Genomic DNA, 24,074 nt, shown 5'->3' with positions numbered 1-24,074 from the left:
ACCCCCATCCTCAGGGACCCGTTTGCCTTGGCACAGTTGTCAGGGGCCAGGGGGCTGGCCTTGCCTGGCCCAGGGAGGTCTCTCCCTCCTCTGCCCCCCATCTCGGGTGCCTACTCCTCAGCCTGAAGTGGGGCCATGGAGCACCTTGAGGTGCAGCATGCCCAGTGTGAGCTGGAACAGCACCCGGGAGCCCTCGTAGAAAAACAGGTCCCAGATGCGCAGGAGCAGCTTGATGTCCACCACGCTGGCGAAGGCCGTGAGGAACCAGTGCAGTGTGATCAGGGACAGCTCTGTAAACACAGGAGCCAAAGCCGCTGGGGAGGAGGTGGTGGAAACCTCCCTCCCGGGAACTGCAGCAAGGTCCTCCCTGCTTAAGAGCAAAGGAGGGGAGGGGGCAGGGAACACCAGAGAACAAAAGAGCGACAAAGACCATGGTTGGGGGGCTGTGCCCTATCCCCACTCGGCCACCCGCCTGAGTCCTCCAAGCTGCAGAATGGGAGCCAGTGGCTCAGGGGCGCCTTACCAATGTCATGCTCCTGGAGCAGCTTGTCCAGGCGAGGCAGGTACTGGACAATGAGGTGGCGCAGGACCCGCTGGTCAGTCTGGACACCCAGCAGGGTGGTGCTGAAGTAGGAGGCGGGGAGCAGGTCCTCGATGATGGCAGACATCATCCAGAAGGCGTCCTCCTCCTCCAGGAACAGCAGGAGGCAGGCGGCCACCTGGCGAGGGCACAGGGACAAGGGCCTTCTACCCAGGTCTTTGTGCAGATTAGAAAAGGTGCCCCTACCCTAGGGAGACCAATTAGCAAAAGCCTCTTGGGGGGCACACATGCTGGAACACAGGCCTTCCCTGGGCTGCTTTCCTTGGCCTACCTCAGTTTCACACCCCTTGGGGGGCGCCTCTGCTTGCATAACGTGCAGCTGCCCCGATCTCCTTGGGGACGCCCCGGAGTGGGAGGCCACTCCTTGTTAGGGGTCCTGGAGGAGGCCCTGGGGCTGCTGCCCCGGAGCGGGAGGCCACTCCTTGTTAGGGTCCTGGGGCTGCAACTGCCCTTTCTGGGGCTGTGCTCACCATGCCGGTGCCCTGGCAGTAGCCGATCTCTGGGTAGAGCCAGGCCAGGGCCCGGAGCACCCTGCGCAGGCGGGGCACCCCGATGCTACCCATGCTGGCGAAGCAGGCGTTGCTGGGCATGGTGCGGAGCAGGTCCTTCTCGATCTGTCAGGCAGCCGTCGGCACCCACAATAACAAGACCTTGTGACACCCTGGGAGGGAGGCAGACCCCAGGCGGGCTTCTCCCCCAGAAATGGGGATTCCTTGTGTTCCTGGTCAAGGTCACCCTCCTCCCTTCAGGGTCAGCTCCCAGCCAGTGTGGAGCTGGGACATCAAATCCAGCTGGGAAACTTCATGCCAGACCAACTGAAAACGTGTGGCCCGAGGCCTGGAGTCTATATTTAGAGTCCCCATCTGTTCCTGAAGTGGACCTGGGCTTGGGAACCCCATCTCCAAGCCCTTCCACAGCACTGATGGCCTTTTGGACAATTCTTTCTGTGGCCTGCAGAGGACCAAGGAAGGAGCAAATATCCTCCCCTACCCCACAACAAGGGCACACTCTAAGAACCCCAGGCAGGCTCCCTCTCTCCTGCGAGCACACACAGCCTCCAGCTCTTCCTGCACAGTGCCGCGGCCTCACCTGCTTGGCAGCGATGGTCTCATCGTTGGAGCTGTTCTTCACAATCTCGCGGTAGGACAGCTCAGAGTTCCTCTTCTTCTGCAGGGCCCCAGAGAGCCGCATCCACAGCTGAGGGAAGGGAGCCGCAAAGGCACTCAGTCTTTCTCGTGACACCTGATCATGGGGCCAAGACCCTCTCAACACCCTGTAGGTCCCTGTGGCCACCTTACCTGTGGCCTCATGCCATGTGGGATGCCGGCCAGCACCAGGGAGCGGAGCTTCTCAGAGCGGGGTAGGGAGACGGCAATCTTGTCCCAGGTGAGATCCCCCACATCGTGGTTATGGGTGAACTCCAGGTGGGCCTGCCACCGCAGCCTCTGCGGAGCATCCTCCATCAGAGGGGAGTTCGCCAGCAGACTGGAGCCAGGCTCATCACCTTCTGCCAAGAGAGAGCCAAGGAGGAAAGAAAAAGCATTCTCTACTATGTGTTCTCCAAGCAGCCGAGCCTCCGTCTTCAGGAGGGTCTGAGCTTCATGGCTCTAGGCCAGCTCTCTCCCACCAGATCCAGATTCCCATAGCTACTGGCTTTCTGACAGCTCCAGGTGAGCCTCTAACATGCACCCCGTGAGGAGCAAAGCTCTTCACCTTCTCCTCAAAGCCACTCCTACCATAGTACTACCCGGATCCAGAAATGACACCTCCATTCTCCCGATGCTCAGCCTAAACGTCGGAGTCACCTCTGGCTCCTCCCTCGCCCAGACCCCACACTCAGTCCATCAGCAAACCCACAGGATTCCTTTACGTCTCACCACCCCTGACCATGGCCCTTGTCCAAGCCATTGTCCTTCATCCAGATCACTGCAGTGGCCCTCCCGCTGACCTCCCTGTTGCTACCCTCACCTCCCAAAGGCTGTTCCCCTCAGCAGCCACAGTGACCCTTCCAAAATGCAAGTCAGATCATGTCACTCTGCTCAGAGCTGAGACTTAAAGCCAAGGGCTTTCCAGCGCTCCCTCAGCTGCTTCCTCTGGGCCGTGCCCACTCTGTCCTCACCCCCTGCCATTTTCCTCTTGCTCTCTCCACTCCAATGACATGGTCTGAAAGGGCCACTTCAGGACCTTTTTATATATGATTTACTGCCCCTCTTCTCTATCCCTGGAAGTGTTTTCCCAGCCCTTCTTGCTCCAGAATATTACATGCTTGTTTACTGCCTGTCTCCCTCACTAAAATGAGAACTCCATGCAGCTGAGACCACCTTCAGTTTTGTTTGAGGGCCTGCGGGGGATGCAGCTGTGGAGACTGCACCACCCACAGTTGGGTCCATGAGGTATCTGTTGAATGAATGAGGTCAAGCTCTCCTGTGGCAGCCCAGCAACCCCTGGGTGAGCTCCACAGACAGCCTCGTCCTTATTCACCCAAAAGCCAACCCCTCAGCCCAGCTTTCAAAAACACCAACTTTAATGACTTTACCTACAGTAAAATGCACAAATGTTAGGTGTACATTTTGGTGCATAAACAAATGTCTGAACACTGTCCGCATCAAGCAGTCTCAGTTCCAAGGTGTAACAGTGAACACTCTGACCCCACTGACCCAGCCAAACACAGATACTTCCATCATACCAGCAAGTTCCCTGTGTCCTTCTCAACCCAAACCTTTAACCTGCAAATACCTGCCTACGAATCAGAAGAACAAGGAAAACTTTTGTCAGAATTGGAAACGTGAGTGACCTGAAGGTGATTAGTTGCAGTCAATTAAAATGTCCTAGCCACAGTTCTGGCCTGGCAGATGGACTTCCCAATAGCCCACTCAGGACCAAAAGGTCCATTTATAGTAGAAAACAACAGAAATGGACTAGAGACTCAGTTATAGAAAAGTGGTTATCCAAATACTGTATATTCATTATAATAGGATATTATACAGCCATTGAAAATATGCTTTTTTCTTTTTTGAGACAGAGGTTTGCTCTTGTTGCCCAGGCTGGAGTGCAGTGGCGCAGTCTCAGCTCACTGCAACCTCCACCTCCTGGGTTCAAGAGATTCTCCTGCCTCAGCCTTCTGAGTAGCTGGGATTACAGTCGCACACCATCACACCTGGCAAATTTTGTATTTTTAGTAGAGATGGGGTTTCACCATGTTAGCCAGGTTGGTCTTGAACTCTTGGCCTCAAGTGATCCATCCACCTCAGCCTCCCAAAGTGCTGGGATTACAGGCGTGAGCCACCACGTCCAGCCTGAATTTTTCAACTTCTCTACAGTGAACACGATTGCTTTTACTGTCAGGTGAGGATCAGTAAAATTTATCTCAAAAAAAGCAGAAGTCTCCCATACTTATAAGAGTATCACCCTCAGATACACTCTGTCCTTAAATCTGGAACCCTGACGCATCAGAGCTCAGCCATCATAGGCTGAGTAATTCAGTCAAGGGAGCGGAGTCCTCCCCAAAGAACATCAGCAAGATGACACACAAAAGGGGCTCAAGTTTACCTTCCTTGTACACACGGAAACCAAACTCATCGTAGTAGAACTCTGGTTGCTCTGCTGACTCTTCCTTCTAGAATCAGGATGAGGTTGAAGTCAGTTGTCTGTCCCCTAGTTGGGGGCCTCAGGTCTGAAAGATGCCACCCACAGGGTTGCCTGCTAAAATCCCACCCAGCCTTCGGGCTCAGATCAAAGGCTACTCTTCCAAAAGCCGCCTCTGGTTACCACGCAACCTTCTCTGAACCTTCTTCTAGCAATTTCTCAACCTTCTATTTTCCTTGTTCTTCTCAGAGGTCAAAGATAATAAAATCAAGGCAAGAAACATGTTTTATGCAGTTGTGTCCCTATAATACTGAGAGCATAGTGCCACAGTGGTTGATTCACACAGGCAACATGGGGCTAAGATACCATCTCTGGTGGGGAACTCATAACCCCGTGTGAGTTGGCCACCTCTTCCTGGGCAGCCTGCAGAGCTGGGTCCCCTTCATACCGCAGCGTGGGAGCACAGCAGGCTGGTGCCTGGCTAACTGCTATACCTGCGTGTACTTGGCCAAGATCTCCTGGGGCCATATGCTCGGAGTCAGGGCTGAGAAAGGGCCACAGGCAGGTGTATGGCTTCCTAAAACCAAAGAGGACCAGGAGAATAATCAAGAAAATGCAGAGGCAGGCCAGGCGCAGTGGCTCACGCCTGTAACCTCAGTACTTTGGGAGGCCGAGGTGGGCAGATCACCTGAGGTCAGGAGTTTGAGACCAGCCTGGCCAACATGGTGAAACCCATCTCTACTAAAAATACAAAATTAGCTGGGCGTGGTGGCACATGCCTGTAATCCCAGCTACTCGGGAGGCAGGAGAATAGCTTGAACCCAGGAAGCGGAGGTTGCAGTGAGCAAGAATCGTGCCATTGCGCTCCAGCCTGGGCAACAAGAGCGAAACTCTGCCTCAAAAAAATAAAAAAAAATAGAAAATGCAGAGGCAAAATTCAAATCAGGAAATACCCTCTCCCTCTAAGAGCACCAGCATTAAAGGGACTGGCCCATCTCAAGCGTGCTGGGTAGGGAAGGAGCAGAGTGAAAGAAACCTCCTAGAAATCAGCAAATTTCTGGAGAAGAGGGGGAAGAAACAGCAGCACATTACAAAACATGACCAAACTTCATCTTCCGGCCTCTTTCTCCACCTGAGGAGTGCAGATCTGCGGGTTGGAGAGCTGGAGGAGGAGAGCTAGAGAGCAGAGCTGAGAAGGAAGTTTTAATAACTTTCTCAGCCAGCCAGAAGCCTTCCCTACCATCTCCACCTCTCTTATCTGGATGGTGTTTTATGGAAAACAAGCCAGCTTCCATCCCTCTGGCTCCTCTGTGAGAGCGTCAAACCCCGTTTCCAAGTCCAGCCCCTGCCTCTACCTGACATTGTGCTGGTGGGCTGGCAAGTCTTCTGCAGCTCCAATCTTAGAAGTCTCCTATCCTGCTATCTTAGAGCTGGAAGGCTCCTCAGGCTTCATCTGGTCCAGAATCATCTGCCCTGTTAGAAGAGAAAAGAGGAAAGTCATTCTATTTTTATTTTTATTTTTTTTTAGACAGAGTCTCGCTTGGTCACCTCAGGCTGGAGTGCAGTGGTGCAATCTCAGCTCACTGCAACCTCTGCCTCCTGGGTTCAAGAGATTCTTCTGCCTCAGCCTCCCGAGTAGCTGGGACTACAGGGTTGCACCACCACACCCGGCTGATTTTTGTCTTTTTAGTAGAGGTGGGGTTTCACCATATTGGCCAGGCTGGTCTTGAACTCCTGACCTTGTGATCCCGCCCGCCTCGGCCTCCCAAAGTGCTGGGATTACAAGCATGAGCCACCGCGCCCGGCCAAGCCTTCACTTCCTTTTACTTCTAACCACAGAATTAAAGGCTCTTACTCTACGAAAGGAAGTAGGTGACAACGAGGAGATGTGGTTGAAAGATTTCAAGACAAGTTACATTCCGGTTTTTGAAATCATATTTACCTAAACCTGGCACTGAAGAAAAATTTACTTTTGCCATTTTTCACACAATGAGAATTCAGAAATGACAGTTGTTATCCTGGTCCATAACAGAACCTATTCTCCATGCTATCTGCCGTGGAATTCTGGTGTTGGGAATTCTAGATAAATCGGGAAGAATTAGATAAGTGAGAAGCAAAAAAGAGGAAAATCAAACCACCACTTCAAAGGAGCTGTGAGAAAATCCCAGTTCTCTTTAAAGACATACAAGTGTGGGGGCAAAAATAGCTCCTGTGGGCAGCTCAGCTGTGTCCCGGCCTCTGCTCCTGCCCCAGACACACATTGGCCAAGCCAAGTTTAGGATAAAGGCCACAGCAGAACATTCCTGACTGTTATAGAGGCTTCGGTACCCAAATGGGAGAGACGCTCCCTCCTGCTTCCAGACATGCCTGCTGAGAACCAGATGGCAGAACCTGCTTCCCCAACAGGCCAGCCATCCTGGTTGGTTGGTTCTGTGTGAAGAGAATGGAATTTTAATGTCTTCCTTCAGTGTAAAATATATGTGATATAGGGTTTCCCTCAGAACTATGAGCTGGATGATTACATATTTTTACATTAAAGAGACTGAGCTAGAAATTTTCAAAAGCATGTCATGTCATCATTCAATCCTTACAACATATTCATTCCTTACACAACAGAAAATAAGCCTAGAAGAGACTGACAGTTTCCAAATGGACTCCCAAAACTTTACCCTGCCACACCATGCAGCCCCACCCTGTGAAATGACGGACACATGGCCACCAGCTAGATGGCCCTGGGAATGGAACCCAGTGCTCTATTACGCCTCCCGCTGGCTTGGAGCCTGAGATGGCAAATGGCTGTGGCACAACAACCACGTGTCAGCTTTGGGAGGGAGTGGGCTCAGTGCTCATCCTCTGCACCATGATTAAAAGTAAAGACATCTTGGCTGGGCGCGGTGGCTCACGCCTGTAATCCCAGCACTTTGGGAGGCTGAGGTGGGCGGATCACTTGAGGCCAGGAGTTTGAGACCAGCTTGGCCACCATGGTGAAACCCTGTCTCTACTAAAAACACAAAAAAATTAGCCAGGCATGGTGATGCATCCCTGTAATCGCAGCTACTTGAGAGGCTGAGGCACGAGAATTGCTTGAACCCGGGAGGCAGAGGTTGCAGTGAGCCAAGATCGCACCACTGCCCTCCAGCCTGGGTGACAGAGTGAGACTCTGTCTCAAAAAAAAAAAAAGTAAAGACATCTCCAGTCCAATCCTAGCTCTGCTACTCGTGTAGCAGAGTGGGCCCGTGCCCACTTGTTATAACCGTGGGCAAGTTTACTTCACGTCTATATCAGTTTTCTTTTCGATAGAATGGAATAATAATACCTATGCCTTACTGTGGTTATGAGGATTACGTGAGCTGATGCAAATAAGGCCTTTAGCACACTGCCTGACACATATAAGTACTCAATAAGTATCAGGCAATTAGCAGTCCTAAAAATTTTTAGAAAGTTATTGTTAATATATGGACCCTCCTCATTGAGGTATACTAAAAACTATGTTGAACCATATTAAATTGCCGATATTCATCCATTACAGCCTAGAAAAATGACAACTGTGTATGGTTCAACATAACATGTCCCAGTTGAGAGCATGAGAAAGACTCCTCATCACCATCGGCCCCAGAGGCAGGGGTTTGGTTGGTTGTTCTGAAAGGGCAGAGTAAAAGTGTGACGGAGCCCCTGCAGGCTGCTTGTAGCAGAGAAATCAGCTACATCTGGCTGTGGAGGCCTGAAGGGGCTGGGAAGGCCCACTCAGGAGTCCCTCCCCTTTCCTGATCTTGGCTGTCCTCCCACTCATTCATTCATCAGCAAATGGGGACTGAGCACCCCTAAGAGCCAGGCAGCTTCTAAGAGCTGGGACACAACAGTGGGGGAAAAAGTCCTGACCCTTACATTAGAGAATCAGATGACAGGCTGGGCCCGGTGGCTCATGCCTGTAATCCCAGCACTTTGGGAGGCCGAGGTGGGTGGATCACCTGAGGTCAGGAGATTGAGACCATCCTGGCCAACATGGTGAAACCCTGTCCTACTAAAAATACAAAAATTAGCTGGGCGTGGTGGCGTGTGCCTGTAGTCCCAGCTACTCGGGAGGCCGAGGCAGGAGAATCACTTGAACCCAGGTGGCAGAGGTTGCAGTGAGTTGAGATGGCGCCACTGCATTCCAGCCTGGTGACAGAGACTCCGTCTCAAAAAAAAAAAAAAAAAAAAAAAAAAGACAGAATTGGATGATAAACACAGAAATAGACTGTGATAACTACAATGCTGTGAGGAAAAATAAAGGTCAAGGTGTGGAGACTATCAGAAGAGAGGGGATTTATATCAGGCGTTCAGGAGAAGCTCTTTAGAATATGGGTTAGGGACACCTGAGCAAAGACCAAAAGGAACTGAGGGCTCATGGCTACCTGAGGGAAAGGAGATCCAGGGAGAAGCAGCCCCAAGTTGGGAGCACACTGGGCACGCTGAAACAGCCGCAAGGCAGCCAGCAGGCTGGAGGGGCTGGGGAATGAGAAGGAAAGAGTGGGAGGAAACAGCCTGAACAGTGGGAGAAGATACAGCAGGGGGCTACGAGGCCTCACAGTGTGGTGGATTCTGGGCTTCATTCTCAGTGAGCTGGGAAAGTAGGGGAGGGCTCTGAGCCCTCTCTGGCTGTCTTGCAGAGGTGGTGGTGGACATAGAGGAGGCTGTTGGATTAGTCAGGGTGAAAGGTATGTTGACTTTCCTATGGTGGGAACACTGAGAAATGGTCAGATTATGGATATATTTTATCATTTTTTTTTTTTTTTTTAGAGACAAGGTCCCTCTATGTTGCCCAGGCTGGTCTTGAATTCCTGAGCTTAAGTGATCCTCCTGCCTCAGCCTCCCAAAGTGCTGTGATTACAGGTGTGAGCCACCACACCCAGCCAGATTCTGGATATAGAGTCTGCAGGGTTTAGCTCTTTAATGCTACACACACATATAAATGTATGTAATGTATATAAGTATATATAAACACGCCACTTCTCCCACTGGCTATAAAGCCCAGCCGGATGTGAATTGTTAAGCTGGGTGGGCAGGTTTTTCCTGCCTCTGGTCGCTATGGAAACCTTCCTGAAAGCAGCCATCTGGGAGTTGGCAGGAACAGCCCAGAGAGTTAGCCACATCAGGGTGGCTGCCCTCCTGTTGTCACAGGAGTACTGAGAGGCAGAAAGTTGAAAAACAGGATTGATTTAGGAACCTTTGAGGAGCTCTAGAAAGAATTTTTCAAAATTAAATGTACATACTCCCTAGTTTGCTAATCTTACAATTTCCTATAAGGCAAATTTTGTTTAAAAAGCACAGAAGGTCAGATCTTACTATACACCCTGTTTTCCCACATCTATGGGGAGGGGCAGAAAAGGTTCTGTCCATTTCCTGTGGTCTCTTCATATAGATCAGAGGGATATGGCCCCCCATTCACTCTGGTCCTCCTGTCCTGTCCTGTGTCCTATTTTCTTAACAACACAGCATGGTTGCTACTACTACAGAGATGGTTTTCTACAGACATTTACCATGGAACATGAAAGCTGTAAGCAACATAAGCAAAAACACTTTTTTTTTTTTTTTTTTTGAGACAGAGTCTCACTCTGTCGCCCAGGCTGGAGTGCAATGGCGCAGTCTCAGCTCACTGCAACCTCCGCCTCCCAGGTTCAAGCGATTCTCCTGCCTCAGCCTCCCGGGTAGCTGGGATCACAGGCATGTGCCACCACGCCCGGCTAATTTTTTGTATTTTTAGTAGAGTTGGGGTTTTGCCGTGTTGGCCAGGCTGGTCTCAAACTTCTGACCTCAAGTGAGCCACCCGCCTCGGCCTCCCAAAGTGCTGGGATTACAGGCGTGAGCCACCACACCCGGCCTGAGCAAAAATGCTTCTAAGAGGCCTCTGAGATGCTGAAGACTGCATTTCCTCTGTGAGGAGGGGAAGAGGACACTGGAAGCTATCGATAAAAACTCACCTAGATAGAGAAGCACAAAGCCGGGAAAGTCCAAGAAAGGCTGGAGTAAAAAAAGATTCATGTGGCTTCTATAGATGCTAAAAAGGGGTAAAATCAGACAATAAATGCTCAAAGAAACATGAACATTTTTTAGAAAAGGAAAAAATATATGAATACCTTTTTCAAGGTAAGGGTACAAAATACTGGTTTTCTTCCTGGTTTTTGTCCTTGGCGCCTACTCTTCAGCACACCTCTAAAATGTACGTGGGTCCAATCTGGCTGCTACGTGGGCAGATACCTTGCAGAGAGACGAGTGGATGCTTGCAGGCAAGTGTGGCGTGCAGAGGAAAGATTATGGAGAATGAGGCTGAAGTGACAGTGGAGAAAAAGAGAAGTAACAGATTCAAGACACAATCAGAGGTAGAATCAACAGGCCTTGCCGCAGAGTTGGATGTGGGGAATGAGAATGGGAGTGGCCACAGGCAAGGCCTAGGTTTCCAGTCTGTACTCCTGGGCTTATGATGATGCCATTTCCTAATATGAGAGAAATGGGAACAAAACAGGTTTGGGGAGGGGGGAAGTTAAGAGTTGCGGGGCAGGGGCTGGGCACAATGGCTCATACCTGTAATCCCAGCAGTTTGGGAGGCCGAGATGGGCAGATCACCTGAGGTCAGGAGTTCGAGACCAACCTGGCCAACATGGCGAAACCCCGTCTCCACTAAAATTACAAAAATTAGCTGGGCGTGGTGGCAGGCACCTATAATCCCAGCTACTTGGGAGGCTGAGGTAGGAGAATTGGTTCAGCCTGGGAGGTGGAGGTTGCGGTGAGCTGAGATTGTGCCACTGCACTCCAGCCTGGGCGACAGAGTGAGATCCTGTCTAAAAAAAAGAAAAAAAAAAAGAGTTATGGGGTAATTTAAATGCTTATTTAGAAATCCAAGTGGAGCTGTTAAGTAGGTGATTACATCTATAAATCTATGTTTATGGGGAGATGTCAGAGGTAGAAATGTCAATTTGGGAGTTTTTCATTCATCTATCCAACCAACAAAAAAAATTTTTTGCAACTACTATATCCCAAACACTGTTCCATGTGTTAGAGATATAGCAGTAAAACAAGATGGACAAAGTTCTTGCTTTCATGAACCTGCAATTTCTTCTGTAAAATGGAAATAATACCTATACTACTTATGAGGTTAAGTGAGAAAATGTAGTACTTGTAACAATATTCGGCACATGGCATGTGCTTAATAAATGCCAGTTATTATTAGTTACAGAAAACAGACAATAAATATGTAAATAATTTCAGAATAATAATACATGCCATGAAGAAAACAGAACAATAGGTTACAAAGTGGCAGGTAGGAGTGGAGGGGTTATTTTTAATTGGTGGTTGGGGAAGGCCTCTCTCAGGAAATGACTTTTCAGCTCACACGAGAATAACGAACAGGTCTGTGAAGATCTAGAAGAGTAGTGATGAGGGGGAAAGTAGCAGATAACGTTGGAAAAGGAGGCAGGAACTAGCTGACAGATGGCCCTTCTAGCCACGGCAAAAACTGGAATTTTTTTTTTTTTTTTTTTTGAGACAGGAGTCTTACTCTGTCACCCAGGCTAGAGTGCAGTGGCACAATCTCACTCACTGCAACCTCCGCCTCCCGGGTTCAAGCGATTTTCCTGCCTCAGCCTCCCAAGTAGCTGGGATTACAGGTGCCCGCCACCGCACCTGGCTAATTTTTGTATTTTTAGTAGAGATGGGGTTTCACTATGTTGGCCAGGCTGGTCTCGAACTCCTGACCTCGTGATCCACCCGCCTCAGCCTCCCAAAGGGCTGGGATTATAGGCGTGAGCCATCATGCCTGGCCAGTCTCCAAGTTCTTGGACCTGAGCAACTGTGCAGGTCCCATCAACTAAGACAAGGGAAGCCTGCTGAAAGAGCAGATTTTGGGGTTAGAAATCAAGAGTTCTGCTTTGGCTACGTTACGCTGGGAGGCCGATCAGACTCCTAAGTGGAGATGTCAAGTTTGCATCTTACAAGCACGGAGTTCACAGATGTCAGAACTAGAAATGTAAACGTTGGAAACATCAGCATAGAGCAGAACTAGATGTCATTGCCAAGGAGGGAATGCAGAGTTAGGGGGCCTAGGACCAAATCCTAAAACACTCCAACATTTAGAAGTTAGGCAGAAAAGGAGGCAGGAAACAAAATTTGGGAACTGGCCAATGAAACAGAAGGAAAACGAATAGTGTGTTGTGTTGCGGAAACCAATAGAAGTGAGTATTTCTAGAAAGAGCGCTTTGGTTTTAATGTGTCCCCTCCAAAATTCAGGTGTTGCCAATGTGATAGTATTAAGAGCTGGAACCTTTAAGAGATGATGAGACCATGAAGCCTCCTCCTGCATCAATGGGATTAGGTCCCCTCCTAAAGGGGCTTGACGGAAGGAGTTGGCTCTCTTGCCCTTCTGCCATATTAGGATGCAGCAAGAAGGCCCTCAACAAACACTTGGACTTCCGAGCCTCCCAAACTGTGAGAAATAAACTTCTGTTCTTTAAAAATGACCCAGCATATTGTTACAGCAGCACAAAACAAACTAAGACAAGGAGTGGGTGATCATCCATGTCAATCAATGTGAGGACAGAGAACTGGTCCTTGGCTTAGCAAGCTGAAGGTTGTTTGTGATCCTGAAAACAGCTTTTAATTTTAATGGTCAAGGTGAAGGTCCAACTGGAGTGGGTTGAAGAAGGAATAGAAGAAAAGTGGAATCATCAGCATGAAGACAGTATATGACTTCAACCATTTAAAAACGTATAGGCCTGGCACAGTGGCTCACACCTATAATCCCAGCTCTTTGGGTGGCCCAAGGCAGGCGGATCACCTGAGGTCAGGAGTTTGCGACCAGCCTGGCCAACGTGGTGAAACCCCATCTCTACTAAAAATACAAAAATTAGCTGGGCATGGTGGCACGCGCCTCTTAGTCCCAGCTATTTGGGAGGCCGAGGCGGGAGAATTGCTTGAACCTGGGAGGCGGTGGTTGCAGTGAGCCAAGATCGCACCACTGCACTCCAGCCTGGCAACAAAGTGATACTCTGTCTCAAAAAAGAAAAAAGTAAAATAGTCAAAAGGTGAGAACAATCCAACCTCCATCAATTGATGGATAAACAAAATGTAGCTTACGCAGACAATGAACTATATTATTCATCCATAAAAGGAATGAAATACTGATATGTGCTACAACATGAATGAACCTTGAAAATACTATGCTCAGTGAAAGAAGCCAGTCACAAGGGGCTGCATACTGTATGATTCCATTTATATGAAATGTCCAACACAGGCAAATCCATAAAGACTGAAAGTAGATGAATGGTTGCCAGGGGCTGAGGGAAGGGCAGATAGGAAATGACTGCTAATGAGTAACGGAGTTTTCTTTTGGGCTAATGTAGATGTTCTGGAATTAGATACTGATGATGGTTGCACAACATAGTGAATGTACTAAAAACTGGTAAATTATACACTTTAAAAGGGTCACTTTTATGGTATATGAATTATATCTCAATTTTAAAAATAATTACAGTTTAAGTATTAGAACATTAGAGTAAGAAGGTTGACTTTTTTCTGAGGACCACCAATGAAGCTGAGTACTGAGAACAGTGAATTAGCTTCTCCCCATCTTGCCTTTCTCTTCCCCTGCAGAGCTGCTACTACTCACACCTTAAATATCCACCTCTGCAGAGATTTAATGCTTATACAAAACCAAGGAAAGAAAAGAAAGTATAAACAATTAGAAATAGCTTATCCATAACTGTGAAAAGGATCCCCTTCTCTCTCATTTGTAACTAACAATTTCCTAACACAGCTCTGCATGAATTTGACATCTTAGCAACCTGTGAAGTCAGGAACTTCCTAAGCTGCTGGAAAAAAAAAAAAAAAAAAAAGCCTGTAATTTTTCAAGTTACTCTAACAAGCCCCCTTCCCCTGCCATAGTCTAAGTAATTACTTGAATAATCACTGGAAAAAAAAAAAACTGACAATACTTTGAAACTCAGGTTTCCAACCCACTGGTTTTGGTTGATTGTTTTTAAGGCGAAATAAAATCCCCAGGTGTCTCTCTTCACATGGGTTGCAGTTGCTCCCTATTATAATGAAGTATTAATAAAATACTTTTCCAAAAGCAAAAGCCACTAAAAGCAGTTTAAAGGAAAAGAGATACTTACAAACAAGGAAAAGTGCAGCAATTTGCAAAACAGGCTCTAAGGGGGAAAAAAGCTATTTACGAATCTGCTTTTACAGATATACCCCCACGTCTCCTGAGTTTTCGCCACAGCCCAGGCATTTGGTTCCCAGGCCCAGCCAGAGCTGGGTTTGGGTGAGACACTGGCTGTCAGAGCCCAAGGCTCAGAAGCACTTCTGGGCACTCTGCACAAATGCTCACAGGACCATTCTTTTCTACTGAGAATACAGTAAGATGCAAACAAAATGACAAACTTAAGTTCTAGCAGGATAAATTTCAGGGCAAAGGAAATCTCTGGATTATAAACACAGTCAATAGGCTAATCATGGCAAAGGAAGCTCTCGACTCTTCTTTTGAGTCTTGTAATTACACGAACACAACTTTTTGTGGTGTGTTTTGAGATAGGGTTTCACTCTGTTGCCCAGGCTGGAGTGCAGAGGAATGATCAGAGCTCACTGCAGCCTTGAACTCCCAGGCTCAAGCAATCTTCCCATCTCAGCCTCCTGAGTAGCTGGGACTACAGGTGTGCACCACCACACCAGGCTAATTTTCTTTTATTTTTTTGTAGAGACCGGGTCTCACTATGTTGCCTAGGCTGGTCTCAAACTCCTGGGCTCAAGGCATCCTCCTGCCTTAGCCTCCCAAAGTGCTGGGATTATAGACGTGAGTCAACATACCCAGTTGATCAGTGGTTCTCAAAATACATAGTGTATCACAATCACCTGGAGGGCTTCCTAAAACCCAGACAGCTGAGGCCCAGCCCCCGAATTTCTGACTCAGCAGGTGTGAGTAGGACCTGAGACTCTGCCTCTCCCAGGTGATGCGGATGCTTTTGGTCCAGGGAACACACTTTGAGAACCACTGACCTGAATTCCTCTTTGACCATTATTCTTTCAAATTCTAGCTCAGATGTGGCCTCCTCTAACAAACCTTTCTTTCCAACTTCCATGTCCCTACCTCCTTCCCCAACAGAATTCATCATTGTACATGCTGCTGTTGATTTCATGTGATACTATAATTTATGTACATGTGTATCTGTCCTATGTCCGGTACCTAGCCCAGTGCCTGACATGTGGCAGGGGCTGACTGTTTGATAAACAAGCACAGCAAACTCTTAGAAGGTCCCGATGTACAACACGCTCTTTTCCTGTGCCTTGGCTCTCTACTGCTCCCCCTGCTCATAATGCCCTCCTCTTTACCTGACTTATTCTTCAAGGCACAGCTGAAGCATTGCCTCCTCTAAGAAGCCTTATTTGATACTCTCTCTGCCTTTAGTTTGTGTTAGGTGCCCCTATTCCTCTGGGCCCCCAACCAACCCATCTATACATATCTTACTAATAGCTACCATTCATTGCATGCTAAGTGCCAGGGACTCAAATATAACAGAACTGAATTAAATCCTTCAGAGGTTCTTTGGCCCAGCAATTCCCGCTTCTGGAAATTTATCCTACATGCCAGCAAAATGACCTATATACAACATAACTCCCTATAGCACTGGTTTTGAGAACAAAATATCAGATGGCAAAATATTAGGAAACCTCAATACCCACTGATACAGGACTGTTTAATTACAGTATATCTATATAATAAAATGGTGTGCAGCTGTCACTGATAGGGGCTAAGTAAAAAAAGCAAGGAGAGTGAGAAGAATATGAAAATACTTGTTAAAAGGGGGAGAAATTTTCATATAAAATAAAGGCTAGATGTTGGGGGAACTAGGTGGCAGGGAGACTTTTACTTCATACTCGTTCTGTACCTTTTTCATTTTGAACCGTGTTACTACCTATGCAAACAAAAACATGAAAACAATTTTAAAGACCTTTAGAGAATCACAGAGCAAGAGACATTAGGGTGCCCCACATTTAATTCAACATAAAAATGAAATGAGTATGAGGAACTTCTACAAAGTTTAGATTTTTTTCCCTAGATGACTTGTTCCGTATCTGTGAAATGGCCAATGAGTTCTGTTTTCTCTTTATTTCACATATCTGCTTTATTAGTGTCCTCAGTGTGTGCTGGATCTAAACAGTCAATCTAGCACAGATGAAGTTCATTAAATCTAATGACTACACTGCAGCTCTTTTTTTTTTTTTTTGAGACGGAGTTTCCCTCTTGTTGCCCAGGCTGGAGTGCAATGGCGCGATCCTGGCTCACTGCAACCTCCGCCTCCCAGGTTCAGGCAATTCTCCTGCCTCAGCCTCCCGAGTAGCTGGAATTACAGGCATGCAGCACCACATCCAGCTAATTTTGTATTTTTAGTAGAGACGGGGTTTCTCCATGTTGAGGCTGGTCTCGAACTCCTGACCTCAGGTGATCCGCCCACCTCGGCCTCCCAAAGTGCTGGGATTACAGGCGTGAGCCACCGCGCCCGGCCCTTTTTTTTTTTTTTTCTGAGACGGAGTCTTGCACTGTCGCCCAGGCTGGAGTGCAGTGGCCCGATCTCGGCTCACTGCAAGCTCCGCCTCCCGGGTTCACGCCATTCTCCTGCCTCAGCCTCCGGAGTAGCTGGGACTACAGGCGCCCGCCACCACGCCCGGCTAATTTTTTGTATTTTTAGTAGAGACGGGGTTTCACCGTGTTAGCCGGGATGGTCGGGATCTCCTGACCTCGTGATCCGCCCGCCTCGGCCTCCCAAAGCGCCGGGATTACAGGCGTGAGCCACCGCTCCCGGCCTGCACTGCAGTTCTTACCACACCTGACCACTCAGTAGCATTTAGCTGTGTAATCACTTCCCCTCCTTAACACACAGTCTCTCTGGGTGTCTATGTGTCATGATCCTTTGGTTTTCCTCCTGGCTTTCTGGCTCCTTCTTAGTCTCCTTTTCCAGTTCCTCCTCCTATATATATGCCTGTTCTTCAGATGCCTTAATGTTCCGCCTTCGACTCTCCTCTAGCTCTCTGCACTCTCCTGGAACTCCTGGATGACTCTCACAACTTCAATTAACATCTACAAGCAGATAACTGATTTCTAGCTCCAAGATGCATTTCTCTCTCAACCTCAGACCAGCACATCCAGCTGGTGGGCAGCTTCTCCATATTCTTCGAATTTGCCGCGCTCCAAGTTAACTCATCACCTTTCCTCATGAACCTGGTCCTCCCCTTCAGTGGTCCCGTTGCCATTACGACCTACCTACCCACTCTCTCCAGGCAGGACTTGGGGATGATGTTTAATGGATTCTTCACCTTTCCATCTTCACCCCTCAACTATTCGGCCTTTCCTAAAGTTTTTGAAACCTCCCCTTTCTCTTACAACCTGTTGCTACTTTCTAGTTGAGGCTGCCGTCACTTTTCACCATCATGATTATTATACATCTCTCAACTGGAATCTCTGCCTCCACTCTCGGCCCCTCCCTCCAACCACTCTCTACCCTGCAGCCACAGAAATTCTTTCAAAATACAACTGATCATTTCCCTCCCGTCTTTAAAACCCTCCCTTTGCTTTAAAGTCCAAATTTGTTAACTTGATTTATAAGACCCTGCATGACCTAGCAGCTCCTGCTACTCCCTGCAGCCGCATCTCTGAACACCTGCATCGCACTTGCCTCCAATGCGCTTTATGCTTTGGCAACGTTATCTTGGAACCCACCTGTGTTCTCTCAGAATGCTGCTAAATACAGCAATTACTCAGCAATATGTAAAGACAGCCTTGAAACCTGGACCCTACCAAACTCCACGATGAAGGAGCTAGTGGCACAGAACTTCTAGAACTGACTCCCCCTCCAGTTACCCTAGTAATTTTTGTTTATCATTTATATCACCCTTTATGACAAGGACATCTGAGGTGAACATCCATAGTATCATACAAATTTCTCAGCTGCCTCCTCCAAAACTGGCATCAGCAGAAGAGCAAACTCTAAGAATCACACTCTACCTTGAACTCCACTCCTGCTACAAGGTTTGCAGCTGGGTCTGCTTACCCTTCCCTGAGTCAATATTTTCTTTGTGACAGAGATAGAGTGTTCCTTTAGGCGAGACTTAGGTGTGACTGTGTAAGGGAGAACACAGACTGGAAACATGTATCAGGGAAACAGGAACCTCACCCTAGAATTCAGCACACAAGGTATGCGTGTCCCCTTCCTGCACAGGAGTACCAGTTAAACTCAGCTGCCCTACGCGGACTTGCTCACACTTATAACTGTGCCAGGCTCCTCTAGTTCTTCATATCAAATAATCAATCATCCACAGTAATCTGGTTACTTACCTGAGTCCCTCCCTGGATCATTCCTCTAATATTTATGGCCTGGCAGTTTCCGGAAAGGATAAGGAAAGCAACTGCATGGACCTTCTGTCATTCCCACTACCAGGGGTGGGGGATAACCACCTCCCCCAGAAGTAGAAGTGAAATAAATACTAGTTAGCTAACTGCAACTCAGCTTTCAGGTAGCTCTGAAAAATCGCAGACAAGAGTTTTTGAGGAAAACAAAACTCCTTAAGGGCTGACTGGCAAAGAAGGCCACTGAGACATTTATATTGAAAGTTTTATATTAACATAGGAGATTAGGGCACCTAAGAGGAGATCATAAATATAGTTTACACAGTTGCTACTTTTCATATAATTAAACTACACAGGTCAACAAACTATCTCATATTTACATCATTTATTTGCCATTACCATCTATATAATTACCGGAAATGTTTCATTTGCAGATATGAACATACCTACATAACATTACCCTAAAGAATGGTAATTATACTACAGTATATACAGTATTATAGAGTATATATGCTATTATACTCTGTGGCAGTGAGTAGACGGAGGTATTAGAAGGAAACCTATGAAAGAAGGAAAAATAATATGTGTTAAGCATTCATCACACTGCTAAGCACACTCACAGGCATTATCCCCATTTTACACCTCAGCAAAGGACTGACCCCTCAGCAGTCTCACTATACCATACTGACTAGCACAACTCTAGTTATCAACTTTGCAGACAGTTTCCAGAAAAGATCATGGAACTATCTGTGCATGTGCGGGAACAAAATATCTTGACTTGGGATGACATATCTAGTGGGAGCCAGCCAGATTTAAGACACAAAGCAACTGTATTAAAAAAATTTTGTGTGTGTGAAAATTCAAAATTAAACAGATAAATTAGGAGAGAATTCTCATAAAAGCAAACCAACTTCTCTAACAGATCTGCACCTATATTTAGAGACCATTAACTTCTTTAGTACTGGGGTGCAGGGCAAAGGGACTCACACAAAGTCATGAATTATAGAGTTAGAAGGATCCTTTGGGTTCATCTCTCATACTTTTTGAAAAAAGAAACTAGGGGCCAGGCACATTGGCTCACATATGTAACCCGAACACTTTGGGAGATTGAGACAAGAGGATTGCTTGAGGCCAGGAGTTCAAGACCAGCCTGGGCAACATAGCGAGACCTCATTTCTAGTTGTCTTTTTATTAAAAAAAAAAAAAAAAAAAAAAAAAAAGAAAGAAAGAAACTTGGACTAAAGAGGTCAAAAGACTGATTTAAAGCAGCATAGCCAGGCCAGAAGTCTCTGATTTCTACTATTTTAATCTGAAACTGAATCAAAAACTTGGAAACAGCTAGAGACAGGCCCATTGGATTACATTCAGATCAGCATCATTACCAACAGAAATCCCAGAAGATACGTCACGAGGTTGTCCTCTTACTGTTGTGAACCTTAGGGTTAAGCAGTCCATATCTTTATATTATTTCACACTTAATAATGCTGATTTCAACAATCAGGTCCATACACTTCACTCCCATGTTGTAAAAGTTAGACAACCATCTGAACTAACCATGAATTAATGACAACTTTTTGCCTCATCTAGCCCCATTTAAGTTCCTCTTGGGTGGGAGAGGTGGTGGCTCACATTTGTGATCCCAGCACTCTGGGAGGCCAAGGCAGATGGATTGCTTGAGTGCAGCAGTTCAAGACCAGCCTGGGCAACATGGCAAAACCCTGTCTCTACTAAAAATAGAAAAAAAAAAAAAACCCCAAAAATTAGCCGGGCATGGTGGCATGTGCCTGTAGTCCCAGCTACCTGGGAAGTTGAGATAGGAGAATCGCCTGGGCCCGGGAGGTCGACGCTGCAGTGGGCTGAGGTTGCACCACTGCACTCCAGCCTGGGCAACCAGAGTGAGACCCGGTCTTGAAGAAAAAAAAAAGTTGTTCCTCTGCTTTTTCTGCTCATGTTCCTCCTGAACAAAGTTAGGGAACAAGCCACATGCTATTTATCTTCACGGTTGCTCAGCAACCTTCATTCATCTCTAGTTGACTTTTCATCATATTTCCTTCAGCAATACTTTCAAATCATTCTCATAATTCTTCTGAAACCCAACTACTCTCTGCTGCCACTCACTCCCAGCTGAGGGACTGTACTCCAGCTTTAACGAAGCTCAGCTTATTAGACTTAAGCTTCCTCAACTTCCTTATTCTCCGTGTCAAAACTGCTTTTCACCTGTTTTCTCTTTCTGCCCGCCCTCTCAGAAGAGAAAGTGGTTTTCTTCCTTCCTACGTTAAATTCTCCACCCACAAGAACCTTTCAACCCATTTCCTTTATACTCTTTTCCTTTGTGCATCTTCAGTCTTTTCTTCTCCAATGGCTTCGTGTCCAGTGCAAATACTTAGATCTCCTGAACCCTGAATTAAACAAAACAAAACAAAGCAACTATCCCTGTACCCACTCAAGCAGTTACCTTTCTAGCTCTTATCCCTCTGCCTCACTGCCATACTTTTTAAAAGCGCCCATGCTTCATCAATCAACTCACTCCTTAAGCTTTTCACCCTAGCTTCTGTCACCACCTAAACTGGTTTCTAAGGTCTCCAGTGATTTCCTAGTCATTATTTGGAATCCAGTTCCTGTGGCTTCATTTCCTGAAACTCCCTGAAGCATCAGACTCTGCTGACTTACTTTGGTTTCTTGAACTGTTCAATGACTCTGAGGGCACAGACCATATTGTTTTTTCTTCTCTATTTAACTGCTTCTTTACTGCCTCTTCTTTCTCCAGACCCCCAAAAAAGACATTCCCCACATCAGTCTTCTTGCTTTTAGTCCATTCCTAATGGATTCCAAATGGGGAGTCCATCCCTATTCTGAATGGGGATTTAGCTATTACTGTCATATAAATTACAAATCTCTATCTCTAGCCATGACAACATAGATTATTTCCAACTTATTGTTGGATAGCTTCATTTGACTATATACCACAACACATTAAAATATGTATTTCTTTTTTTTTTGAGGTGGAGTCTTGCTCTGTCGCCCAGGCTGGAGTGCAATGGCGCTATCTCGGCTTACTGCAAGCTCCGCCTCCCAGATCCATGCCATTCTCCTGCCTTAGCCTCCTCAGTAGCTGGGACTACAGGCGCCCGCCACCACGCCCAGCTAATTTTTTGTATTTTTAGTAGAGACAGGGTTTCACCGTGTTAGCCAGGATGGTCTCGATCTCGTGACCTCGTGATCCGCCCACCTTGGCCTTCCAAAGTGCTGGGATTACAGGCGTGAGCCACCGCACCCGGCCAATATGTATTTCTTTTTAATTTTTTTTTTAATTTTTGTTTATTTATTGGAGATGGGGGTCTCCCTATGTTATCCAGACTGGAATACAGGTGCACACCACTGTGCCTGGCTTAAAATCTGTGTTTCCTGAATAAATCTATTTTTATTCTATCTCAGATGATTCTTTTTAATATTCCTGTTTCTTCTCCCAAGACATTCAGGTCCTAAGGTTTAGGGTAATTTTTGGCTCCTTTTTTTGTTGTTGTTGTTGTTGTTATTAGAGACAGGGTTTTGTTCTGTTGCCCAAACTGAGTGCAGTGGTGGGATCATGACTCACTGCAGCCTTGACTTCCCAGGCTCAAGCAATCATCTCTCCTCAGCCTCCTGAGTAGCTAGGACTACGGGCGCATGCCATCATGACTGGCTAATTTTTATTTTTAGAGACAAGGTCCCACTATCTTGCCCAGGAAGGTCTTGAACTCCTGCGCTCAAGCAATCCTCCCACTTTGGCCTCCCAAAGTGTTAGGATTACAGGCATGAGCCATGATGCCTGGCCTTGGCTCCTGCTTTTACTCTCACATCAAATCAGTTGCAAGTCTACTGATTTTACCTCTAAAATACCTCTAGCATCTCCATCTCCATTTCCACTGCCTTAATCCAGACCCTCCCTGCCACTTTTCTGGGCCACTGTCAAAATCTCCTAAAGATTTCTGTGTCTCCAGATTATCATTCCATTTATGTTAAACAAAGAGTAGGTTAATATCCCCTGAAGCACAGCTCTGATTCCATAGACCCCAATCTCTTTTTGAGTCAGCTCTTATTTTCCCTTCATGTACCCTAAGCTTTAGCCAACTGGGCCCCTCACTACTGTCTCAACATGCCTCTGTGCCTTTATTTATATTGTGTCCTCTGCTAAGAAGGCCACCTTCCATTTCCAAATATCCAGATTCCATCCCTCTTTCAGTGCTTAGCTCTGAAACACCACTTCTGTGAAGCTTTCCTTAGTACTTCCTCTCAACAGTTACTTGTTCCTACTGACTTTTTTTTTTTTTTTTTTGAGACAGAGTCTCGCTCTGTCGCCAAGGCTGGAGTGCAGTGGCGTGATCTCGGCTCACTGCGAGCTCCACCTCCCGGGTTCACGCCATTCTCCTGCCTTAGCCTCCCGAGTAGCTGGGAATACAGGCACCTGCCACCACGCCGGGCTAATTTTTTATATTTTTAGTAGAGACGGGGTTTCACCGTGTTGGCCAGGATGGTCTTGATCTCCTGACCTCATGATCTGCCCGCCTCGGCCTCCCAAAGTGCTGGGATTACAGGTGTGAGCCACTGCGCCTGGCCGTTCCTACTGACTTCTATCTCACTTTACTAGTGTAGGTGCCTTATCTATAAACTGAAAGCTCTTCAAGGGCTGAATCCTCATTAGCACCTACTACAGTACTTAGGGATTTAATAAATGTTTGAAGTAGTAATCGCCTGTTTCATGAGATATTTAATTAACTGCTTTATGACCTACACAAATATACCTTCCACAGTATTTCAGGACTTTCTGAAGAAATCTACCTTCACCTTTATACAGTGTTACTGTGCAAGCAAGAAGGCCTGGGCCTGACAACTTGTTCTGCCAGTTGGCTGTGTGGCCAATTCATCTTCCATAACCTCAGCTTCCCTATCAGTAAAATTAGGATAATAGGTACCTGCAGAATAAGTGAAAAAGTTCTTGAAACCCCTATCACATGCTTGGCATGGAGACCCTATTTTCCAAAGATGGGCTAATACAATATAATGTATCTCACATGCTCTTCTTCAAATATGACGAAACTTCTCCCATTGAATGGTGGGGTCTACGTCCCATCCACTCCCTGTGAACCCAGGCAAACCTCTGTGACTCCCTTAACCAAGAGAATATGGTGATATTGTGTAGCTTCTGAGGTTATGTCATAAAAATGTCATGCATTTTCACCTTGTTCCCTTGGGAGGTTAGCTCTTAGAACACACCTGCCATGCTGTGAGGTAGGTAAGGTAACATGGAGAGGTCACATATAGGTGCTCCGGCCAACAGTCCCAGATGGGACCCAGCTGACAGCCACCATCAACCCCAAGACATCTAAGGAAACTTTAGACATGACTCCAGTCCCACCTAGCTGCAACTGCTTGAGATACCCCAGGAAAAACTACCTACCAACAACCAATCCCCCAGCAAGAGATAGTCATAAAATGATTATTGTTGCTTTAAGCTGCTAAATTCTGGAGTGATCA

The 24,074-nt window shown here is 46.9% G+C and overlaps 1 protein-coding gene across 13 annotated transcripts in view; it reads right to left on the bottom strand.

The window, feature by feature from the left end:
* Positions 1-24,074, bottom strand: part of SGSM3 (small G protein signaling modulator 3) — a 39,524-nt gene that overhangs the window by 3,741 nt on the left and 11,709 nt on the right. For 7 of the 13 annotated variants that reach the window (XR_004068351.3, XR_010133145.1, XM_063704795.1 and 4 more), the window contains exons 2-9: positions 5,542-5,659; positions 4,681-4,763; positions 4,151-4,217; positions 1,900-2,108; positions 1,691-1,798; positions 1,072-1,215; positions 524-719; positions 145-290 (exon numbers count right to left, since the gene is read on the bottom strand). Coding sequence is in view for 11 of the 13 variants with exons in the window: in XM_063704795.1 (XP_063560865.1) it covers positions 145-290; positions 524-719; positions 1,072-1,215; positions 1,691-1,798; positions 1,900-2,108; positions 4,151-4,217; positions 4,681-4,763; positions 5,542-5,548 (960 nt within the window). In the remaining 2 variants the exon portion in view is untranslated. Of the gene's footprint in view, positions 1-144; positions 291-523; positions 720-1,071; positions 1,263-1,690; positions 1,799-1,899; positions 2,109-4,150; positions 4,218-4,680; positions 4,764-5,541; positions 5,660-24,074 lie in introns of those variants that run through there. The other 6 variants (XM_063704797.1, XM_063704799.1, XM_063704798.1 and 3 more) reach the window with 3 other exon arrangements.

Source organism: Gorilla gorilla, chromosome 23 (genome assembly GCF_029281585.2).
Source record: "Gorilla gorilla gorilla isolate KB3781 chromosome 23, NHGRI_mGorGor1-v2.1_pri, whole genome shotgun sequence".
NCBI lineage: Eukaryota > Metazoa > Chordata > Mammalia > Primates > Hominidae > Gorilla > Gorilla gorilla.
The sequence above is the reverse complement of the archived record's forward strand: the minus strand, read 5'-3'. Positions and strand labels throughout refer to the sequence as shown.